Below are 25,667 nucleotides of genomic sequence, written 5' to 3' on the forward strand. Positions count from 1 at the left end.
TGAGGTTCCATCTATCATCTCAAATGGCCATGAAAGATCCCAAGGTATTACTTCAAAAAGGAGCAGGAGCGTTTCCCCTGGTGCCCTGGCCAATATTTATCTCGAATCTTGTGTTGTTGGTTGTAGAAGCTTGCTGTGTGCAAATTGGTCACCGCATTTTGTACATCACTACAGTGATTACACTTCAAAAGCCATTCATGCGCTGAAAAATATTTTGGGACATCCTGGTAATTATTACTCTTGTTTGTGGGACCTTGTTACACATAACATTGATTGCTGCATTCCCTAAATTACAAGTGATTGCAATTCAAAAATTACTTCCGACTATAAAGCACTTTGGGATCCTGTATAGTGGGGTAGCGCACTGAATAAATGCAACTTTAAAAAATACACTCCCCATTATTTCTTCAACACCCCCCCCCCCACCCCCCGTCAATTGCTGTTGCCTCAGCTTCTATGCAAGGGATTTGGAGGGTGGGGCTCACCTAGAAGCACTGCAACTAACTACATAGCAAATTTGAAACCAGCATGGTTGAAAGCTGCCATTCTGTTCACAACTTATGTCCCCATCAATTCAGCAGCCTTGGGATGAAGATAGGCATGGATGGATATTACCTATAGGACACAACAGTTTGTACGCTAATGGGACCAAAGAAAGTAATCATGTAATTGGTTGATTTTAGTCTAGTTGGTTGAGAGGGCTGATTCATACTGTGGAGTTCCACTTGATTACTTTTGGAGGTCAAGAAGAAATTACACATGGCATTAAAGACATTTTCAGAAATATTACCTGGGTTGGCCACCTTCCCCCAGATTATTGGATTGGGTATTCACGATTCAGCCTATTTTCTTGAAATTGCAGAACTATTTAATTTCTTTTCTTACTCATTCATGGGATATTGATGTTATTGGCAAGGCCAACATTTATTTCCCATTCCTAATTTTCCTGGAGGTGGTGAGCTACCTTCTTGGCAATTGGCTTGCTAGACCACTTCAGAGGGTAGGTAAGAGTCAACCACATTGCTCCAGGTCAAGAGCCACAGATAGGCAGACCAGTCAAGGGCATCAGATTTCTCCCCTATAAAACATCAGTGAACCAGGCTTTTACGACAAGCCATTAGTTACATGGTCACCATTACTGAAATTTCCTGATTTACTAGCTGCCATAATGGGATTTGAATCTCTGGAGTCCAGACTTCTGGATGTTTAATTTAGGCAACAGCAATGGAGGAATGTTGAAGAATTAAATGGGGAGTGTATTTTTTTAAATTGCATTCATTAGTAACATAATCACTATGCTACCCTTCTCACAAATATTTACTAAGCAGCTGTAGAGTTATTAGATACTTAAGATTTTAAGGATTGCATCCCAACAAAAAGGCACAAAACAATTATTCACCACTTGATTTTTTAATAACAATTAAAACATGAATGCCATATGTTATATTCTATAACACTTCATAAAGCAGTGACAAATAACTCATACAAAAACTATTCACATTACAACTACATTCAAATCTGTTTTATTCAGTAAAAAGTTGAATGTACAATTGACATCTCTGAATATATAGTCTTCTGAAGCAAAATTTCACGGTTTAAGCGTTTAGTGGCAAAGTCTGGAACACAACACAAAGTTGACAATTAAATAAAGCACATTTGCATTTCAGTGCCTGCTTGTATGCATGGCAAGGTCAGTGTCACTTAGCAGTCTCAGATTTAAACCAACAAAGGACAAAACCGACACATTCTACATGACTGTAGTCATCGCGTATATGTCCTTGGAACGTATAATCGACATTAAGGCTCATTTTTAAACACCAACAAAGCCCACAGAGAGGCACAATCACTGGGACCGGTTTAGCACAGGATTGTTTTGACAGCTAAAGATACATCAGTGGAATTTTGCAACAGGCATTAGGGTCCCTGAATAATCCTGTACATCCAACTACAATTAATGCTGACATATCTCTTTGCACTTGTACTTGCAACCGATAAAAGTAAACAAATGGCTCAATAAAAGAAAGATATGAAAATCATGAGATCATGCTTTGGTGCCACTTCATTTACAGTTAAGCTAGTTTCAGCTGTGCCACATCCTGCTTTGTAACTAAGCAGAAGTGATTCAATTTCAATCACTTTCATTTTTTTTAACTTCACAGCTGAAATGTCATGGAAAAAAACCAGCAATGCATTAGGCTGCAAGTAGAATTCTCATTTCAGCACTGGCCAGGCTAACGAAAATTCATAAATAAAACAAAAATGAGTTATAAAAAAATTTCAGCACAACAACAGATAATGGTAAACAGCAAAGCTCGAATGACAAAACCTTAAAATTGGTGGATCACAACTAGACAGTTTTCGATAACACAGGACTTCCTCAGGATTCACCTGATTCATGCCAATGGATAGGAGAGGTGGGATCATACACACAAAATGTTATGCTTGAGCAGTGCAAAGGTTATACCGAGTAACCTTTCAAATCAATTAAATTATACCATAAGGACAAAATGTCAAAATAAAATGTGGCTTAACCAGTAGTGTAACGAATGGCAAATATTTTCTGAAACTTTCCAATTTCAATACAAGTATTCTGTGAATGGCTGACAGTAAAAGTACTTGTGAAAGTCAGCGAATTTAAAATGATTTACAAAAGATACATCAACAGCAATATTATAAGCTAAGATCTGTCTGGTCACAAGGTGAACCAGAATGTCTGAGCTTAAAGTGCATCATTCACCGCCATGCAGTTTCAAAAAAATTCATTATTGCTTACACCATGGATTTGACTGTCCAGCAGTGATTTGAGTAAACCAACCGTTTTTAAAAAAAGAACATTTTTAAGTCTAGGTGCTAGGTGTTGTTCAGAATGCAAACAATTTTACAAGTCACAGTTTATGAAATACACATTTAGTGGCCATTTCTAATGGCCACAAAACAAAGACAAATGCTGCACAATGTTCAGGCACAAAAATCTCTTTCGGTCCCATCTCTATAGACCCAAGCATACAAACAGTATTTTCAACCCCCTTTTAACAGATCCAGTTCACCACTGCAATTGGTTATAAGTTGTGACAATGAGCTCACTTAATCCAGCGCTTTTGAACACAAACATCAATACTTAGCCAGGGGTAAGTAGAAACTAGACTGCATGCATCAACAACTTCCAGCAAAATTTATCGAATTTCCACATGAATACCAAACTAGTTGTAATTAATGAAGACTAGATCAAAATAGTTTTACGGAAATAAAAACCATTGGCAGACCAGTTTGACAGTTTCTGAATTAGTTGCTGCAGTCGTAATTATAACCCCATATGTGCCCTCCCACTTATTAAACATTATTCAGTAATGCTGAAGGACATTTTAATATTTACAAGCTGTTTACACCCTTATTTCCAAACACTGAAAGTTATAACTTGAGGATGCCCGATAATAATAAAAAAACAAAAAACCTGGGAAATACTCAGGTCAGGCAGCACTTGTAGAGAGAGGAGCAGAATTGTTTCAGGTCAAGGATCTTTCCAGAGTTCTGATGAAAGGCCATCGACCCAAAATGTCAACTCTTTCTCTCTCCACAGATGCTGCCATACCAGCTGATTCTTTCCAGCATTTTCAATTTGCATTTCAGATTTCCAGCATCCACAGTATTTTGCTTTTGTATAAGGATGTCCAATTTCGCTTTGTCTTGAAATGTACGAATTATCATCCACTTAGCAGAGAAATATTACACAGCCAAGAGTAGCTTTGATCCTTTTTAAAAAAAAAGCTACTTGGCTGTTCAAAAGGCAACCAAAAAACAGAACTAAAAGCAAATACACATGCAGTGATTAATACTAAAGTTGTTCCAGAAGATTGCAGAAGATAAAACCATCAAACTTAAGCTAACTTTTGGTCATTGCTACATGAGGCCAAAAAAATTGCTGTTCGTCACCCTCCCCATTGAAGTATTATTTTTAAATTGTTTGCACTGGAGGAATAACAGTTATCCATCAGATGCTTTTATTCCTTTGGTAAGTAGTGCTGTACTGTTGAATTACCAGGGTATCCAAACCTAATGGTTAAAAGGAACAGCATTTCTTGCATCTGTTTTTAAAAACGAGTGGTGAGGTTAAAATATATTTTAAAAAATAAATTTCTAACCTACACCTTTGGATAGAGGGATAGAAAAACATGCTTTTTGGCCTCATTTATTCATTTTCTGCAAGTTTTTTTTATTTCAACTGCAAGTGCCAGGCAAATAAATTAACTCAGTACGAGGACACATGAGTAAAAACTATTGAAGGTAGAACAATTTAAAAGTCTTTGTACAAACATCATACATAATATTTTTCTTCATTTATACAGTCAGGACTGGGTGTTCATACATCAATGATCTCTTCAGCTGTGCCACCACAGCGTAGTCTGTAGCGACCTGTCCGCCACCTTATATTGGGATCCCAGATGGCAGACAAGAATATGTATATCGTCATAGATTCTCTGATAAACCAAGCTACTGCATAATCAAGTTTTGAGAAGCACAGAGGTCCACCCTGAATTGGAAGTTGGGGGAGGAAAAACAAATCATTAATACTAAATTCATGTGCCATAGGTTACAGCAGCAAGGCTGGTTAATTAATTATACTAGCAGAGTAAAGGCACCCTTAGATAGCAGTGACCATAATATGATTGAATTATTAATATTCCTATTATAATGAAAAATTCTAAGGGGAGGACCCACCATTCAGTGGTTAACTGAAGTATTTAAGCAAAGCATCAAACTTAAGGGAAAAGCATACAACTCCGCAAAGATGAGTAGCAGGACAGATGATTGGACAGAATATAGAGAACTGTAGAGAATGACTAAAAGGTTAATTAGGAGGAAGAAATTAGAGTATGAGAGGAAGCTAGCTAGAAAATGTAAAAGGGGATAGCAAGAGTTTCCACAGGTATTTAAAAAGGAAAAGAGTAAGTAAAGTGAGTGTTGGTCCTCTAGAGAGTGACAGTGGGGAGTTAATAGTAGATAATAAGGAAATGGCAGAAGAAATGAACAAATATTTTGTTTCCGTGTTCACTATAGAGGATACAAAAAACATTCCAGTAATAGGTCCAAACCAGGAGGTGAAAGGGAGATGGGAACTTGGTGAAATTGAAACCACTAGGAAAATGGTACTGAGCAAATTGATGGAGCTGCAGGCTGGCAAGTCTCCAGGTCCCGATGGATTACATCCTAAGGTCTCAAAAGGGGCGGCTATTGAGGTAGTTGATGCACTGGTGTTTTCCAAAATTCGCTAAGTTCTGGAAAGGTTCCATCAGACTGGAAAGTAGCAAATATAACCCCTCTATTCAAGAAGGGAGGGAGGCAGAAAGCAGGAAACCATAGGCCAGTTAGCTTAACATTTGCCAAGGGGAAGTTAGAATCAATTGTTAAGGAGGTTGTAGCTGGGCACTTAGAAGAGCTCAAGGTAATCGGAAAGAGTCAGCATGGTTTTGTGAAAGGAAAATCACGTTTAACCAATTTATTGGAGTTTTTGAAGGAGTAATATGCGCAGTGGACAAAGGGGAGCCTGTAGACATACTGTACTTAGATTTTCAGAAGGCATTTGATAAGGTGCCACATCAAAAGTTATTATGGAAAATAAAAGTGTAGGGGGTAACATATTAGCATGGACGGATGATTGACTGGCTGACAGAAAGCAGAGAGTATGCTTAAATGGGTCTTTTTCTGATTGGCAGGATGTGACGAGTGGAGTCCACAGGGGTCTGTGCTGGGGTCTCAACTTTTTACAATTTTCACCAGTGGCTTAGATGAGAGGAGTGACGACATGGTAGCTAAATTTGCAGATGACACAAAGATAGGTAGAAAAGCATATTGTGAAGAGGACATGAGGAGGTTGCAGATGGATAATAGATAGGTTGATTGAGTGGGCAAAGATCTGGCAAATGGAGTTTAATGTGGGAAAAGTGAAATTGTTCACTTTGGCAGGGAGAACAAAGAAAGCAGAGTATTACTTAAATGGAGAACGGCTGCATAATTCTGAGGTGCAGAGGGATCTAGGTGTTCTAGTATGAGTCACAAAAAGTTAGTATGCAGGCACAGCAAGTAATTAAGACTAATTCAATGCTATCCTTTATCACAAGAGGGATTGAACATAAAAGTAAGGATGTTATGCTTCAGTTATACTAGGCATTGGTGAAACTGCATCTCGAATACTGTGAAGTTTTGGTCTCCTTATTTAAGGAAGGATGTAAATGTGTTGGAGATGGTTCAAAGGAGCTTTACTAGACTGATATCTGGAATGAGCGGGCTGTCTTAGGAGGAAAGGTTGGACAGACTAGACTTGCTTCTATTGGAATTTAGAAGAGTGAGGGGTGATTTGATCATTGTATACAAAATCTTGAACGTCTTTGACAAGGAGGACGTCGAAAGGATGCCTCTTCCTGTGGGCGAGCCCAGGACTAGGCGCACTGTTTTAAAATTAGGGGTCGCCCTTTTAGGACAGAGATGAGGAGAAATTTTTTCTGAGGGTTGTACGACTTTGGAACTCTCTGCCTCAGAAGATGGTGGAAGCGGAGTCATTGAATATTTTTAAGGCAGAGGTAGATAGATTTTTGTTAGGCAAGGGAGTCAGAGGTTATTGGGGATTAGATGGCAATGTGGAAATCAAAACACAAGATGATCATGATCTTATTGAATGGCAGAACAGGCTCAAGGGGCGAAATTATCTACTCTTTTTCCTATTTCTTATGTTCTTATGTACTAGCAGGCTTATAATTCAAATATAACAAGATGAAAGTCACAAAGTTAAAAAGATTTATTGCTGCCTAAATTGAAAGAAACAAAACCACGCAAAAGATCGCTTAGCTTCATTTCTAAATAACTATCTAAAGGACTTTAGGACTGACCAGATTTGTTTAAAAGAAATGTTTCTTAGATACATATTGCCAATATACATTTCTCAGTCAACATCACAAACAGATGATCTGGCCATTTATCTCGTAGATATTTATGGGGCCTTGCTGTGCATAAACTGACTGCCATGCGTCCCTCTATTGCAACAGTTACTACACTTCAAAAAGTAGATTATTGGCTTTAAAACATTCTGAGGTCTTAAAAGGTGCTAGCTAGATAAATCCAAGGTCTTTCTTTTCTTTCATCAGTTTTAGCTGCATGTACCCTGAAGTCATTGAAGTGCCTGGTAACTAAAAGCACACACCCAACAAGCAGCTGATTTAGAACTTAGTTGCTGGAAAGTTGTAAAGTTTCCCTACACAATCACTCCAAGCTACCTGGATAAGCTGGAGATCAAATCCAAGACACGACTAGTGAGCACACAACTAACAAATGAACAGCATGTGTATGTGTGTGTGTGCATGCATGATCCACAAAGCCAGTTTTACACCCAGGGTAGCAGGTCAGCATATTGAAAGACCATTCCCTTATGTTTTTGAAACAAAGCCATTTCCTTCCTGAAAGTTTTATCACAAGTTTTGCAAAGAAATTTGCTAATTTGACCAGTTTATCCATTCTATATCTGAATTGGTTCCAGGCTGAATTGTCTGAACTGATTAAAAGTGTAACCGTACTGCTTCAATAACACCACTTGACAGAGTATTACAGAAAAAGTATATAGCATGGCTCGTCATCCACCTTCCAACTAGATATAGTGGAATTCGTATGCACTATTCTGATAGCAAAGGTTTTATTTTAAGGGCACAGTATCCTGGATGGCTCTGCACACGATTGTCACGTTTTGGTTTGTAGGGAAGCAGAAGCTCAAGTTTCTGCATTGGGCATGAAGAAAAGCTATCGGAAGTGAGGTGCAAACACAAGCAGCATTTTCTCCCAAATCACCCCAACAGGTACTCAAGGCTTAGTGATATAGACAACTGCATAACGCAAAGGAAATTCCAAATGAAAAAGTAATCAAAGAAAAATCGCCACAATCACGCAAGAGATTCTGGTATTTACAATTCCCCTATGATTAGATGCTTGTATGATTCATCCTAACCATATTTTGGTCCATGTTAAATGTCTATGGAAATTGTAGGTGAATATTTTGTTTCTTTCCCTCAGATTTTGCCTTCTCCTACCCAAGGTGATAGCTTCACTGATAGCTAAATCAAGTAAATAACTGGCTATTGGAATGAAGAAGCCATCACAGACAAATCTGAGCCAAGCAGTTGCTGAAACATAATCAGGAATATCGATCCTGGATAGTTGCCCCTTCCCACCCCAATCCAAAAATGCTAAGACCCGTAGCATAATGATAGCTTAGAATGAGACTACTGTAATCGCTGACTGATTACTAATCAAGCATTTGGATTTTGTGCAATTAGTTTTCTGAAGATTTTGTTGCATTATATACAGAAATGTTGCGTGATTGATAAAAGTGACTACGCTGCCATGACATACTAGGTTGCAGGTTTCTGCCCATGATTCTTTACAAGGAAGGTTGTGTTACTGATGGTTGCTATGAATGGAAATAAACATTGAAATCACATCTCAGCCTATCCTGGTGGCTGGTTTTGTGTTTCAAAAACAACATCGGTAGAGGCATCAGAATAGATGGCTGGTGTGGGGCAGAGTTTCCGTTATAAAGAAAGCAAATACATAGTTAAACAGACTAATTCAACAAAAACAAATGGCTTGAAATAAACATTCTCAATGCTTGAAATACTACACTAGGCTTCCAAGCCTGATTTATCATTATGAGTCAACCATTTACACGTACCTGAACTCCTCTGAGTTGGATGTAATCAGATATAAACCAGGCCAAGCAATGACACATAAAAAACACCATAATATCCCATTTGAAAACATGGTGAGCAGCCCATCCAATTATCAAACTTGCAACAAAGCACTCAGAGATTGGTTCACATATAATTGTAGCAGGCAACATGTTGATACGCAATTTTGACCACCTTATTAAAGAACAAAGAAAAAAAAGTTAAATAACTTTCAAAACAATTCACTATGTCACTTGTGTGTTATTCTACTTAAAGTGGCACTCAGTGAATGGCATTCTAAATTCTGAGTCAGAAATTTGTGGATTGCTGACACTCGCAGTATAGTACCGAGGGAGTGCTGCTCTGTTGAAAGTTTTTTTGATGTGACACTAAACCAAAGTCCCATCTGCCCCCTCAGGTGGACGTAAAAATATCCCAAGGCACTATTTCAAAGAGCAGGGAAGCAGTCCCTGGTGTCCTGGACAACATTTACCCCTCAGCCAATATCACTCAAAGATGATTTGGTTATTATCTCATTGCTGTTTGTGGGACCTTGCTATGTACAAATTGGCTGCCTTGTTTCCTATATTACAATAGTGGCTGTACTCCATTGGCTAAAAAGCAAATGGGTGCATCTCGAGGTCGTGAAGGACAATATACAAATGCAAGTCTTTCTTTTCAGTTCTACAACTGAAAGCTTTCATGGCATAATATAACTCCCTAATCTTTCTCCTCTGAAAAGAAAACATTAAACATTCAGATACATGGAATACAACTTTTAATCCTTTCATATCCTCTAATTTCCCAACAAAGAAGAGTTTGGCTCAGGCACAAACCAACAATGACATCTGTGATTACAATCTGAACCCATGCCCATTAATCTACTACTACTTCCACCAGTCCTAAAATAATTTGACAACAAATTCCATGACCACTTTCCTAATATATCAGACACAAAAGCTGACTAGGTCCAATTCACAGAGATTTTGAATGTGTTGCAGGAGCCTGGAAGAGAAGTAGAGTTGTTTGACTATTGCAATACTGCAACATTATTTAAGGCAATTAAAATTTTAAACTAACTGTCATGGGGCTTTCTGGATAAATCTCTGAAAATTGATCTGCTAAAAGATGACTTATGGACAATTGACAACAACCCCATTTTCACCATAACAGAGACTGCTTGCTTCCACCTCAACAACATTTCCTTCCCCACACCTGCCTTGGCTCATATACTGCTGAAATTCATGCCTTTGCTACCTCCAGAATCATTCCACTTCTCTGCTGCTTCCCCCTTTCCCTTGTTCACCCAATCCTCTCTCCAAGCTCATTTTGTAAACATGCATGACCCGCATACTGCTGCAATTAATCCCATTCCCATTAAACAACTGATCATTCACTTTTCTTTCTTGGCTGGCCCCAGCTAACCAACATTGTAAATGGTTCACTCTTTGATGCTATCCCTCCCTTCTTTTATCGCTTTCTCAGGAAACTCACCTTCGTCCCTCTTCTCTCGCAAACCACCGTCCATTCTCCTGCTCCCCTAAGTTCTTGGAACATGCTGACTCTCAAATCTATGTCCCACCACCCCCAACTCTATTTGAAATTTCTTCTATCAGGTTTTCAAGCTCTGTGACAACGCCAAAATACCTCTAACCAAAGTCATAATTGTTGGCCTCCATGATGCACTTATTGTTCCTCAACACCAAGAATCTCTCCATGTCCACAACTGTTGACCACATCATTCACCCCCAAAGCTCCATGGGTTTGTTTATTTGGTTCCATCCTTATCTATCCAATCAAGGTTAAAGCTTCATCAAACTTGGCTATTCTTCCCGACTGTATCATTATCTCCAATGTCAGCCAACGATCCACCTTTGATGCGCTCCTCTTCTTCATCTACATGCTGCTCTCTTGGTGACATCATCAACAAACACAGGGTCAACTTCCACATGTTTGCTGATGACACCCAGCTACCCCTCTGCCACCTCCATCAACCCTTCCACTATATCTGGGTTGCCAGGCTGCTTCCTTAATATCCAATTGTGGATAAGCTGCAATTGCCTCCAGTTAACCATTGGGAAGACTGAAGCAATCATCCTTGTTTTCAAAAGCAAAACACCACCGATGCTGGAAATCAGAAACAAAAACAGAAAATGCTGGAAAAACTCAGCTGGTCTAGCAGCATCTGTTGGAGAGAGAAACAGAGTTAACGTTTCGAGTCCGTATGACTGAAGGGCTCTGAAGGGTCATACGGACTCGAAACGTTAACTCTGTTTCTCTCTCCACAGATACTGCCAGACCTGCTGAGTTTTTCCAGCATTTTCTACCTTTGTTTTCAATCCTGGTCGTCCATTCAAACTCTACATCATCACCTCTGCCTCAGACTACTTTCTGCTGGAACCCTCATCCACTCCTTTACTGCCAAGAGTGGACTATCCCCAATTCTCTCCCAGCCAGCTTGCATTCTCCACCCTTTGCAATCCAGCTTATTCTAAACCCTGCTGTCTATAGCCTAACACTCATCATTGTCCTACATTGGTTCCCAGAACCCCAATTTAAAGTCTCCAATTTAAAATTCTCACCTCTGGTTCAAATGATATAAAGCCTCAATTTAATCACCTTAAGCCCTATAACTCTAGGGGCAGAATACTGTGCTTAACGGACGGGCGCACGCCCAACCCAAATGAGCGTAAAATGACACGTGATGACGTCAGGCAAGCGCTCCAATGTCATCGCACACTCTCACAATATTTCGATCGGCAGGCTTGCACAGGAATCAGCAGCTCGTCCGCCAACAATTAACGGGCCTATCAAGGTCATTAAGGTTCTAATTAAATGAAAATTTTCACTGCCCATCCAATCTTACAATGGCGGGCAGGCAAAAAGGACAAGCGGCCTTTGGATTTTTTTGCGAAACCTCATCCATGGGTAGGATGAGGTTTCGATCAGAGATTAAAAAAGAAATAAAAATTTTTCAAATTAATTTTTCTGCTGTCCCTGCTAATTTGACAGAATCACGAGGGGACATGTTATTAACATTTTTAAATTCTTTATTTTTTATTTTCAAAATACTTCAGCTCCTTGAGGCAGCTCTTTGACTCGGAGTTTTTACTCCCTGGTGCACTCCCATGCATGCGCACACTTCCGTGTTCGTGCTCCTCTAGCCCCCACCCCAAAAGCGCTGAGGGGTGCAGTGCGCGCTGAGGGGTCCAACTGCGAGCGTCAGGCAACTTCATGACCGCTCTTGGGGGCGCCAAGGGCATAATTCCACCTCAAGAGTTCTATGTGGCCCCCCAACTCTGACCTCCTGTGCATCCCCCACTCCTTTTGCCCACCATGGGCAGATATGTCCTCAGCTTTCTCAGTCCCACATTCTGGAATTCCGTCCCTAAACTTCTCCACTTCTCCACCTCTCCTTTAAGAACCTCGTTTGACCAAGATTTGGTCTCCCCTTCTAATATCTTCTTCAACTTTATTAACTTTCTTCTGATTATACTTCTGCAAAGTGACTTAGGATCTTTTCCCATGTTAAAGATGATATATAAAAGCAAACTGTTGCTCTAATAACTACACAAGGTTGAAGAGTGATGCAGAGGAAGAGTCATAAATTCTTTGACAGCAATTAAAATACAGAATAGCCTGGAACATCACATTAACCAGCTCACCGGATCATTCGTGACTGGAACAGAGAAATGGAATAGCTGCCAGAATTCTGCATTGCTACTTGACTTGCCATGGCAAATTTCCATCCCCTAAAAACGAAAACATAATTAATCATGTTCAGATCACATCTTCAAAAACATTGAGTTATTTTTTATTTTTGAACAAAGTAATACCAGCCACATCCGTCTCAGCTGCTCATTATTACATGCAGATGTGCCACATTGGAATACATCATACGCCAAACGTATCAACCCACTGGTAGCTACAAAGATTTCCACTGCCAGAAGGTATAGAAAACAAAATGAAAGAAAAGTGTAAACTCCTTTTGGATTTCGATGAGTGATAAATTTCTCAAGGCCATTCATTCTAAATAACTTGAACATTGGGTATTGTCTTATAAGATAGTCTTCAGGAAGGATATATTGATATTAGAAGGAATACCACAGATTTTGATAGGTTTAAAATTTTGAAAGGAATTGATGGGGTAGATAGAAGAAACGTTTCTCTCTGGAGGGCAAACCTAGAACAAGGAAACATAAATTCAGACCCAAGCCATTCAGAAGAAAGTCAGAGTGGCAGAAGTGTAAAATTCTCCCACAAAAAGCAGTAGATACTAGCTCAATAGACAATTTTAAATCTGACTTTGATGGAATTTTGCTAGCTAAGGTGAGGTAAATGGAGTAAGATCAGCCATTAACTGGTGGAACATAATGGTCATACTGCTATTCCCATGTTCATAGATAATCATTTGATTCAACATATTTTCATTCCAAAGTGGAGCCCACAAATTGCCTGAACACACAATTCTAACCAAAGTCATACTTGGGCTACTGCAAAAGCAAACGACCAGAAGAAGTGCTCCAAAATGCCAAAAGGGTATTCCTTCCCAGTTGGCAATAACCTTGTGCTTGTTTGGTGGACCACCGTGGCTGAAATCTGCACCATGAAGTGAAACACAGAAGAATGTGCACCCTACCACATTCTTCAATTAGCCAATGGTGCTACCAAAAGAAACAAACATTCTTTAAAAAACTAATACAGACCAGAAAATAATCAATGACAGAATAGTGAAACGCCAGAAATGGTTTCTTAACTAAAGGTTAAGTGTTTTTTGGCACGTAGAGATTTGCATAATCATGAATTTCCAAATGCTTACCTGTCTGCTATTGCCTTAGACATAAAATAATCTTCAGCAATATATTGGGCGAAAGCAATAAGTCCTCCAGCTTGATCCAATACATCTTTTCTCATCAGACATGACATTCCTGTTACACATTTGAAGCCAGTCACATTGGCCGAAATATATGTTCTTGGATGTGATGTGCCAAAGTACACCTACAATGTAATGAGGTTGTCCAAGTTTAGAACTATACGGTTCCCAATAAATTCTGTCAAGTTTCCAAATCTGGGTTACGTTTTATATAAGTAATGTTAAAATGCAGTACAAATGCCTTCTATGCAATTGAGAAATATATATACATGTACTAAAACTGCTTAAAAAGCATAGGCATACCAGGTCAAATGTGTGCCACAAATTGTACACAGCCAGCAACTGGACAGAATATCTGCATAAACAATGTCATCAGCATTCAATAATGAAAATTACAACAATCAGGAATCGATACTAATTCCTTAAAATTGTTTAAGCGAAGTACGCAACAAGAGCTTGTTGATATCAGTTTAGGTTTTGGATAACAGCCCAGAATGAACAGGATTCTGCTCTCCACCATTCTGATGCCGAGGTCACATTACTGCCAACAAACCAACACCCAGTGTACATCAGGTCTCTCCTCATCGGTTCCATGAACTAACTAAAAATCTTCATTCTTCTAAGTTTTAGATGGGGGATAAACAAGGGAAAATACATTTTATTAAAACTTTTGCTTCAATCATTTTTACACAAAATATTTTTAATGTCATGTTAAACGAAAGTAGTTTGAATATGCTGGAAGAAGTTACTGTTTTTAATTGATGAGGAGGGATCCATAACAGCTTGCACCTATGGTAATTTAATAGCTTCAAGTTTATAAAAGGAGAGAACTGTGCAGTTTGAAAGACATTTATAGCAAACTGACAACACAAATTGTCAGCTTTCATTAAGGTCCATAATAAGCACTCTTTTTTATGATCTAGGGTCTGGTTAAAATATTCCACATTAGGTTATGCAGAACATCTCAAAACACAACTCAGATTTTTGAAGAAACTACAACCACTTAATTTTTTAAGGGATTACAAATTTAGTCATATACATTGTTCTTCCTCAGTACTGCATTTACACTGAAACCCTGTGATTATGAGCAATAAAAACAAAAGCAACATAAGAGACTGCAGCAACCACAAGGACAACTCACTCCTTAGGGTCAGGGGGAACATCTTTGCTAGGGTCATACTTAAAAGACTCCATCTACTTGCAGACTTAGTGCATCAGGAAGCACAGTGTGGCTTCCGTGCTGGCAGATCTATTGTGGACTTGATCTTCTCCATACACCAGCGAAAAGAGAAGTGTATGGAACAGGGTATAATTCTACCTTAGTTTCGTAGATCTCAGTGAAGAGCCAATGCTGTCAGCAGAGCAGGGCTCTGCAAAATTTTGGAGATATGCCTGCCCACGAAAGCTCCACAGTCTCATCCACTCCTTCTATGACAACATGCACAGCACTGTATATTTTGATGGCTCCATCTCAGACAGTGTTAGTGAAAAATGGAGTGAAACAGGACTGTATCCAGCCCCACTCTGTTTGACATCATTTTCTCAATGGTCTTAACTTATACCTTCCCTGCAGATATGGAAGGAGTCTACTTGCACACTAGGTCAGATGGCTAGCTCGACAATCTGTCAAGACTGAAAGTGAAGACAAAAACACATTGTGCTCTGTTCAGAGAACTCCTCCAAACTGATGATGCTATGCTAGTCCCTCGCATGGAAACTCAGCTACACAGACTCACGGACTGTCTCTCCCACACCTGTAACTTGTTCTTCCTGATTATAAGCATCAAGAAAAATGCGGTCTTGGGACAGGGTTTTGCATCTTCGGTAATAAAAACACAAAAACTGCGGATGCTGGAAATCCAAAACAAAAACAGAATTACCTGGAAAAACTCAGCAGGTCTGGCAGCATCGGCGGAGAAGAAAAGAGTTGACGTTTCGAGTCCTCATGACCCTTCAACAGAACTTGAGTGAGTCCAAGAAAGAGTTGAAATATAAGCTGGTTTAAGGTGTGTGTGTGTGTGTGTGGTGGGGGGGGGGGGGGAAAGAGAGAGAGAGAGAGACCAGCTTATATTTCAACTCTATCTTGGACTCACTCAAGTTCTGTTGAAGGGTCGTGAGGACTCGAAACGTCAACTCTTTTCTTCTCCGCCGATGCTGCCAGACCTGCTGAGTTTTTCCAGGTAATTCTGTTTTGTTTTGCATCTTTGGCCCTGGTCACACTAAATAACACCCTGCTGGAAGTGGTTTGCAAATTCTGCTATCATGGATTCAGAGGGACAGACAATCTGTTCCTTGATGCAGAACTTGATACACGCAAAGGGAAAGCAGTTAGCGCCTTTAGCCGACACACTAAACATGCATGGAATATCAAGCTGACCCTTAGGACCAAGCTGATAGTTTATAAGACCTGTGTTCTTGGCACCTTGCTGTGTGGCTGTGAAATATGGGTGAGTTTTGGCTATCAAGGGAAGAAGCTCAACAATTTCTATCTTTGCCACCTGTGGCACATTATGAATATATCCTGGCAGGATGAAGCCATGAATGCAGCAGTCCTCTCAAAGGCAAAGCTCCCAAGTTAGTTGGTACTTATTAAACAGAGGAGGTTTTATTGGCTCAGGCATGCCTGCAGGATGATGGATGGTCACATACTCAAAGACATTTGTGTGGTGAGGCAGCTGGAGCCAGATGATCAGTAGGACACCCAAAGCTCCGCTTCAAGGATGCTTGTAAACATGACATAAAGGCTCTAGACATTGATTATCGCAACTAGGAGTTATGAGCTGATGACGGAAGAAAATGGTGACACCTCTGTGGGCTGGCACACACCACCACAATGACCAGTGGCTAGGCAATGATGCCAGTGCAGAAAACAGCCACCCACAACAACACTTGGTAGCTTAATGCAGAACTTGTCCCTCAAGAATTGGCCTCTTCAGCCATCAAAGGTGCACATATGATGACATCTAAAATGAACTTGTTTGCTGTACTCCATCATCTTTTGTAGATGGAAGGATGTCGATGATGCCATGAGCAATAAAAGCATGTCCTTTTTGGTTATTATGCAATAGTTTCACCATCAGGAAGACAATAATAGCCAAGGTATGGTGGCAGGACTCATGTCCTGTTATGGCACAGCTGATGGTAAATGCTGAGCTGTTCAAATCCCAAAGGGAAACTTGAAACAACTGCCGCAACTTGTTTTGCAATTTGTATAAATTTCAACATGCATGCCTTGAATTCATTAGTAATAAGACCACCAAGTCTTATAGGTTTTTACAAAACAAGATTAACAGTTATTAATAAGAGAGATGATTTTAAACACACATATGTCTACAAATTACTACTATAATAAATTAATTAGAGGATTTAGAAGTTAACTCCCAGTTATACTTTCGTTAAGGCAACAATAAGACAGATTTTAAAAGGCCCAGGCAAAGTGACACACAATACCCTGAACCAGTCAAATTCAAAGTGAGTTTTCTTAACTTCAATTCTCTGAAGACAGCAGCTTCAGGCATAGATGAAGAAGGATTTTCACACATGTTAAATCTTAAAATGCCTACCCTTACACACAGCCTTCACTCCTTTATACATATTTTCCCCCTTTGAATGCAAATTCCCATTCTTTCACTATATCTTTAGACTTTACTTTTCTGATAATAAAAATCTCTCTGTGCCAAGTTTTACCAGTAATCTTTGGAAAAATAAATCCACTGTTTCTAACCTTCACCTGGCTAGGTGACACATTTCAGTCCTCCTTTGAAAACAATCTAGTCTGTCTTATTTAAAAATGTAAATGTCCTTTTACACCTTGCATTCTAAACTTTCCACGTTTATCGCATTTACATCAAAGCCTTCAGACCAATTCCCTTTAATCCAATTAAGTCTCTCACACACACAGAGACACATATCCCACCATCTTACAATAAATTCCACTAACATTATGAGAATTATTATATCTTCCTGACAGCTCCCACATTTTTTTTTAAAAATGTTTCCATGGGATCAATTTTCAGGGAAGTTGAGAGCTGACAACAAAGTCAAGAGCTTTGAAGAAGAGAGGAGATGGAGACTGGAGATGAGGTAATAGCTTGCAAGGAGATCAGGTCTACATACAAGGGGATGGAAGTATTTACAAAGTTAGTTAGCATAGTGGTCAGAAAGAGAAATTGAGTGGTCAGTTATTTAATGGGAATGAGATCACCAGAGCAGGCAGTGGAACTCATACACAAGGTAAGCTTAGTGTGTTAGGGAAAGTGGGAAAGAAACCAGGGGAAGGTTTTCCTTGCTGGCTGGAGCATTAAGAGTGTGAAATGAGGAGGGAGCAGCAGAGGCAGCTGGAAAAGAACTCCACAAGCTCCTCTCTTCGTTGTTGAAGGTGAGGGCAAGAGAGAGGAGTTCAAAGAAATTATTAGTAGTCATAATTACTTTGGCTCTCTAGGATGATTCTGAAGTAGTGCGTTGGTTTTGGCAGAGGACGGCGATGCTCAATAGCACTCGACACTGTCTAGCCAGATTTTGAAATGGATGACTGAAGCAGCCACATGCCATATATACCCAAGTCTGTGGCCTGGAACTTGAGGTGAAAAGGAGCACCGTACCAGGGGTATCAACTGGAATAGGTAAAAATAAAGGTTTAGCCAGTGACAAAGGCATCAAAAGTGGCAGTGAGGGAATGATTCAGCAAATTGCAGAAGCAACATGTCAGGTAAAAGGCCATAAAACACTTGGAAGTTCGGAGTTTTCAAGCACAGCTGTAAATTACGTTGTTAAAGTGGGTGGTTCATCTCCAACAACCCCGCTCCCACCAGAACAGATACAGAAAGGAATGGGGTTGGAAGAAAGTTAGAAGGGTACAGGTTGCAAAGGAAACAAAGTAATTGGAGATGAAGCTTTAATACCAAGGAAGTGGTTTCAACTAATACGTCCAGATATCATTATTATAAAGGTACAAGTTTATATTATTCCACATAATGCTTTGGATTTGTGCATGTTGAACAGCCAGAGGACTGGATCTTCCCCAGTACTTTCAAAATATTAATGAACCGTAGTCTATGCCTTCACTTTATTTTGATTTTTAAAAAAATACAAACATTGTACATAACTATTTCCATTCTTACCTGTTCTAAAGTAGCAGCAAATCCCTGTCTGTCAGCAACATATGGTAATCCGTGCACCAGGCCTACTTTCTCAGTCATCATGTTGGCCATGTCTGTTAGAGTGTCCTGTTTCACTAAAGATTAGGAAGTAATGTGGAAGAAGTTTAAAAGTTAATCCATACTCAGCATTTATTAATTATACATTAGCCATTCTGTTAGTACAAGCTTTTCAGCTCTCTGAAAGATCAAGTTTTTCTTAAAAAAAAAGTTATAGCTTTAAGAAATTAGGGTTGGTTTATTCAAAACATCCAAACAAAGATGGGCCTCTCCCAAAAAAATTTGACAAGTTGATAAGTAAATGCAGACAGTATGACCAGAAATCATGCTCATATGTGCCATCAACACAATTTCAGTGCTTGTGCTCTTAGACAAAATTTTTTTAAAAAGCACTTAAATACGTATTCATAAAATGGTGAAAGGCAATAAACCAGGAAATCTTACAGCCAATACAAAATGTTGCTTACCTCGAATTCCACTGTCACAGATCCATACAAGTTCATATTTGGCTACCTCATAACCTGGCATCAAATTGTTTATCTTGGGATTAATACCAACCTTTTTGCCACCTGGAAGTTACAAGAATTTCCCATTAATATTATTTTACAAGTAATTAACCAAAGACACATATTTAACCATTAAAACATTTTTTGACAATTTAACCTGACAACACATCTTTTACTGGTCTGCTCTATACAGGTTAGCCTAGCCAAGAAATCCAGAAAAAAGCAGAAAGAAAGATTATTTACCTATGTGAAAACATTTCAAAGTAGACTGTGGCTGCATATTTCATTTTAATTATATTACAAGTGATCTGAAGGTTATTTTGGAAAATAAAAAAATCCTGGGAGTCTGGATTAAGCCCTTGCCCAATGAATGCATCCACAGATACATGGTCAACATTAAATACAAGCATATACTCCAACATCATTGCTCACTAGGTTTGAAAATATAAACCAATTTAATTACAAAAATTGCAAAGTATGTAGAAGAATAACAGAATTCACAGCACAGAAACAGGCCATTCAACCTAATATTGGTTTTATACCTCACACTCCCAATACTTACTTCATCTTTCTATTCTTTTCTCTCTCGTGTGTTTATCCAGCTTCCTCTTAAATGCATCTATGCTATTCATCTCAACCGCTCCACATGGTATCGAGTTTCATGATCTCACTGTTCTTTTAAAGGACCATCAACTTAACTGTGTCTTTAATTCAATCTCTCTCAATAATCTAAGCCAGGTCCCATGATTTTTGGGGAATAGTTTAATTTTAAAACAAATCAACAGAAGAATTGTAACTAAGTTAATCCAATCACATTGATTTCAAAATTAGAACATCAACAAAACAGAAGTAATGTGTTAACTAATGTGCAATAACAACCTCTACATTGATGAACATCAACACTGAATAATTAAACCTGTCACATTAACATGATTTTTGATTTGATGTGGATGAGGAGGGGGGTCGTGGGGGTGGGGGGGATTGGGAGTTCAACTTAGTTAAAAACAAAAACTCACACAAAACATAACTTTCAATTTATAATCTTGAAAAGCTTTAGCTTGGTGAAATTTGAGAAATGATGCCAAACATTTACAATCTTGCAAATACAGCTAACCACCAATTTCTGCCAATACAAGGAAAATTGCATACATTAAAGCTACTTACCACTAAACAATCTGGCATCCACGTTTGGGTATTTGCCCAGCAGCTTTTTACAGACATCGACTGCAGGATCATCATGGTCTTGTACGCAAAGGAGTATTTCAAACTGGTCAAAAATGGGGAAGGGAAGGAAAGAGGTCACAACCATGCAGTGGAGTATTGGAAAAGTATGGTGCAGCTCTCAAAGGAGTCTTGACATGGATTCACAGATAAACTTATCATCCCTATAAAGTGAGTTAATTGTGTCATTTCAAGTGCCAGACATGGGCTCTCTCCTAACTCTTTTTTCCCCACATCCCTCATGCAGTAACTGGCAAAGGAAAGATGTTTCCTCATCATTAAAGGCAGAAAGTAAGGAAAGCTGGAGACACAACTCTTGTGAACTTTTAGAAGCCAGCTCAACATTGGCAGACCCTGAATAGGTGCTTGATGATCCAGGAGAATGGGGAGAAAAGAACTTAAAATAAATCATTCAACAAAATTAGTCACTTTTAGAGTCTCTCAGATTTCTTCAGTGCCATAACACTCAGCCCTGAAAGCTTATGTGAAATCTTTCACAGAGGTTTGTTATAACGCACAAAGAGCTATTTAGCCCATGGTACCAGATGGTTCCAGGATATCCTAGTAATAAGTTAGACCATTTTGTTAAACTAGAACTGCACTGCAAACATCTGATGCCTTTGTGCAAGCATGATTGTCCGGCATTAGAGGCATATGCAGAGAGCTGGTACCTCATGACTCACTGTTAGAACAAAAATGGAACAGATTCAGTATAAAGATTTACATACCAAGGAGTCATTTAAAGGCTATACTTTAGATTCAGATTACAATGAAAGTAAAACTGCTCAAGTTTCATTTCTTCAGTTAAGCAAATCTTTTAAACCTTGATCTGATTACAGCTTTGAAATTCCTGACTTTGTTTTATATATAAATAAATGGGACCACATTATACTTGCAGTGTCCATTGGCACCTATGCATTCAAATCTTATCCAAGGTCCCTTCTATGCTTATTCACTTCATTCATATTTAAAAGTAATTGTTAAGATGCATTTACGGTGCCCAAGCTTGGTCTGAAGTTCCAGAACTCAGACTAACGTAGAGCGAACCAGTAGCAATAACTTAAAAAAGGAAAAGAATCCACTAGTCAGCACCTTAACTAAAGATATGCCAAGAACATCAATATGTTGCAAACGTTTGGAGGGGAAGGAAGCATAAATCAGGCGCAATTTGACAGCAAGCCACATGAGGAGACATTAGGACCGAAAAGCTTTTTCAAATAGACAGTAGGGAGATGCTTAAAGGTGGTGGGTGATAGATAAGAATTTAAGAAATAAGAGTAGGTCGTTCGGCCCTTCAAGTCTCCTCTACGCTCAACACAATAACGGCTGATCTTCTACCTCAACTCCATTTGCCTGCACTATCCAATATCCCTTCATTTCCTTAGTATTCAAAATCTATTGACCTCTGTCTGGAATATGTTCAATCACTGCATGTCCACAGCCCTCTGGGGCCACAGAATTCTGAAGATCCACAACCACATGTGTGAAGAAATTTCTCCTCATCTCAGTTCAAAATGGCAGACCTCTTCTTTATGTTGCAGTCAACGCATGGGTGCAGTTTTTGAAGGTTCCACCTTTCAGTTTTACGACCATCCCAGAGGAGGTAATATCTAGAGTTAGGCCCTAGCAGCTGAAGCCAAATAAATAGACCGTGAGCTTGTCAGTAGCTTTATAAAGCTCAGAGTAAAGATAAAAACAAAAGGAGCGAACCAGTGCCAGTTGCCTCACTTGAGAGGTCATTCTTCATATGCAAATGAGCATTGCCAGCCTACTTGACACCATAGCAACACATGGGTTTGCTCTCGCTCAAAAACCATATGCAGAATTTCTAGGAAACCTGGCTGATTTTCCCCTACCTAACTCAGGGATGATGCCAGCCAACTGTGACACCCTACCTACTGCCTCAGCTAGCTCAGGAAATAAACTTAGGATTTTCTGGTTCAAATGTGCAATTAAATGCTATTTTACCCAGCTGGCTGAATTGATATTCAACTACAACATAAATTCAGGTAAAAATACAATTACATTCAGAGCCACTCCTCCCCAAAACTTATAAAATTTAATTCCTTCTTAATTAAACTGCTTTGTAAAAACATTTCTCATATTCTGAATTATATGAGAAACCATGCAAGTAGATTAAAAATTCTTGAAAACATTCCTTCAAATCAGTTACTTGCTAATCAACAGCAAATTGGACAAATTGCAGCTGAAAGTTGTGAGGACACAGGTCAAAACTGGGTACGGATAAGAAATTGGTAAAACAGTAGAAAGCAAAGGTATGAACTAAAGGAGCAGATGAGAGATGTTATTGAGAGGGGCGTTCACTACTGTTTCCAATTTAGATCAATGACAAACTGAAGCAACCTATACAAATTGAGTGTAAAAGTTGCAGTCAATACCAGAACTAGAAGGGGAAGTGAAATTGGAGGAAGCAACTCGGAAATTGTAGAACGAATTGGGATAGAGGATGGTTCGGCAGTACAAATGAAATTCAATGCTGGCCAACATAAAGCTTTGCATACCTTAACACCTTAATCTCAAATAGATTTAATGCTCACCATGCCCAATTATTGCAGACAGGCAAACAAAGTCCATAGAATGTTGAATGACGTAGTCAAAACAGTATCAGTCAGTAGAAGTTATGAGACTTTACAGTATTGTTCTAACCAACAAGTTCTGACCAACTAATCTCAAAGGAAAAATTCAAGGCAATGCAAATTAAGAGCCACAATATTCCTAGTGTAAAAGTGTTAAGAGGATCTTGTAGGTGCATACAAGACTGGGGAAACTTGGAATTTTCAAAAGAGGCATCAGAGAGTGGATCTCATAGATACATACAAGGTGGTAAGTGGCATGCAAAAAAGCAAATCTAGAAAATTAAACCATAAAGGTTGGACAAGAGGTCACAGGTTTAACCTAGTAAAGGGCATTTTCAAGACTTGTATCCAAATGTTTTACTTCACATGTGGAATGATCAACACATAGGTTAATTCATGGATACATGGATACAGTATAAAGGCAAAAATGTGGTAGTTGGACGTATAAACAATGATGGTCTGAGTGACTTCCTCTAAGGTAATTGTAAAGATCTTGTTAATTACAAAGACAACCAATGTAATGGGTTTATTACAAAAATCTTCCTTTAGCTCGCTTACCACTAAGACCACCTTAAAACAATTAGGTCTCTGTAATCTATACTTTTCCCCCTATATTATCTACTAGGTACCATAGCTCCATGAAATGTTTATACATACTTTAGGATAATCAAGCTCAAAGAAAGTTTCCAAGTTGTTTATGAGATTTGGATCCACTCCCTTCAGGGGTTTAAGCAGGGACACACCAGGAAGCTTGCTGTAAGGTTGCTTGTCTGTTGTCTTCTTGTTTAGGCGAAGGCGTCTGAGAGGAAGATGTAAAATCATCTTGTTAATTATAAGTTACTTTGTTATTAAATGTGATTAAAAACAGGCACAGGACTGAACATGAACACATCACAATTTTTAAAATTTGTTTACAGGACATGGGCTTCAGTGGTTAGGCTAACATTTATTGCCAGTTCCTAATTGCCCTTGAGGTAGTTTTGGTGAGCTGCCTACTTGAACCGCTGCAGTCCCTGTGGTGGAAGTACATGCACAAAGTGCTGTTAGGCAGGGAGTTCCAGGATTTTGACCCAGTGACGGTGAAGGAACAACAATATAATTCCAAGTCAGGATGGCGAGTGGCTGGAAGGGGAAATTCCAGGTGGTGGTGTTCCCATGTGTCTGCTGTCTTTGTCCTTCTAGATGGACGTGGTCATGGGTTTGGAAGGTGCTGTCTAAAGGAGGCTTGGTGAGTTTCTGCAGTACATCTTGTAGATGGTACACACTGCTGCCACCGTTTGTCGGTGGTGGAGGGAGTGAAAGTTCGTGGAAGGGGTGTCAAACAGGCTGCTTTGTCCCGGATGGTGTCAAGTTCCTTGAATGTTGTTGGAGCTGCACCCATCCAGGCAAGTGGAGACTATTCCATCACACTCCTGACTTGTACTTTACTGTTGGCGGATAGGCTTTGGGGAGTCAGGTGAATAGTTATGCACTGCAGGGTTCCTAGCTCTGACCAGCTCTTGTAGCCACAGTGTTTATATGGTTAGCTCAGTTCTGTTTCTGGTCACTGGTAACCCCCAGGAAGTTGGTAGTGGGAGGATTCAGTGATGGTAATGCCATTGAATGTCATGGGGTGATGGTTAGATTCTCTCATGTTGGAGATTGTCATTGCCTGGCACTTGTTTGTGAATGTTACTTGCCACTTGTCAGCCCAAGCCTGGATATTGTCTAGGTCTCGCTGCATTTGGACATGCACTGCTTTAGTGTCTGAGTAGTCGCCAATGGTGAACGTTGTGCAATCAACAGCGAACATCCCTACTTTTGACTTTATAATGGAAGGAAGAAGGTCATAGATGAAGCAGCTGAAGATGGTTGGGCCTAGAATATTACCCAGAGGAATTCCTGCAGTGATGTCCTGGAACTGAGATGATTAGCCTCCCAACAACCACAACCATGTTCCTTTGTGCTAGGCATAACTCCAACCAGTGGAGAGTTTTCCTCTGATTTCCATTGACTCCAAGTTTGCTAGGGCCCCTCGATGCCACACTCAGTCAAATGCTGCCTTGATGTCAAGAATAGTCACTCTCACCTCACCTCCGGAGTTCAGCTCTATTGTCCATGTTTGAACCAAGGTTGTTATGAGGTTAGAAGCTGAATGACCCTGGCAGAACCCAAACTGAGTGTCAGTGAGCAGGTTATTGCTAACTAAGTGCCGCTTGATAGCACTGTTGATGACCCCTTCCATCATTTACTGATGATCGAGAAAAGCTGATGGGGTGGTAATTGGCTTGGTTGGTTTTGTCCTGCTTTTTTTCACATAACCGGGTAGATACCAGTATTGTAGCTGTACTGGAACAGCTTGGCTAGGGTAGCGGCAAGTTCTGGAGCACAAGTCTTCAGTACTACTGCCGGAATATTGTCAGGGCCCATCGCCTTTGCAGTATTCAGTGCCTTCAGCTGTTTCTTGATATCACATGGAGTGAATCAAATTTGCTAAAGACTGCCATCTGTGATGCTGGGGATCTCTGGAGGAGGCTGAGATGGATCATCCACTTGGCACTTCTGGCTGAAGATTATTGCAAATACTTCAGCCTTATCTTTTGCATTGATGTGCTGGGCTCCTCCATCAT

The 25,667-nt window shown here is 39.6% G+C and overlaps 1 protein-coding gene across 1 annotated transcript in view; it reads right to left on the reverse strand.

Moving 5' to 3' along the window:
• Window positions 1-1,394: 1,394 nt before the first annotated feature.
• The window catches only part of ugcg (UDP-glucose ceramide glucosyltransferase), a 45,698-nt gene continuing 21,425 nt past the window's right edge, over window positions 1,395-25,667 (reverse strand). The window contains exons 2-9 of the mRNA XM_041185946.1: window positions 23,716-23,857; window positions 20,405-20,507; window positions 19,202-19,303; window positions 18,699-18,811; window positions 13,525-13,703; window positions 12,371-12,457; window positions 8,711-8,900; window positions 1,395-4,528 (exon numbers count right to left, since the gene is read on the reverse strand). Of these exons, the coding sequence (XP_041041880.1) occupies window positions 4,358-4,528; window positions 8,711-8,900; window positions 12,371-12,457; window positions 13,525-13,703; window positions 18,699-18,811; window positions 19,202-19,303; window positions 20,405-20,507; window positions 23,716-23,857 (1,087 nt within the window). The 3' untranslated portion in view covers window positions 1,395-4,357. The remainder of the gene's footprint in view (window positions 4,529-8,710; window positions 8,901-12,370; window positions 12,458-13,524; window positions 13,704-18,698; window positions 18,812-19,201; window positions 19,304-20,404; window positions 20,508-23,715; window positions 23,858-25,667) is intronic.

Source organism: Carcharodon carcharias, chromosome 4 (genome assembly GCF_017639515.1).
Source record: "Carcharodon carcharias isolate sCarCar2 chromosome 4, sCarCar2.pri, whole genome shotgun sequence".
Taxonomy (NCBI): domain Eukaryota; kingdom Metazoa; phylum Chordata; class Chondrichthyes; order Lamniformes; family Lamnidae; genus Carcharodon; species Carcharodon carcharias.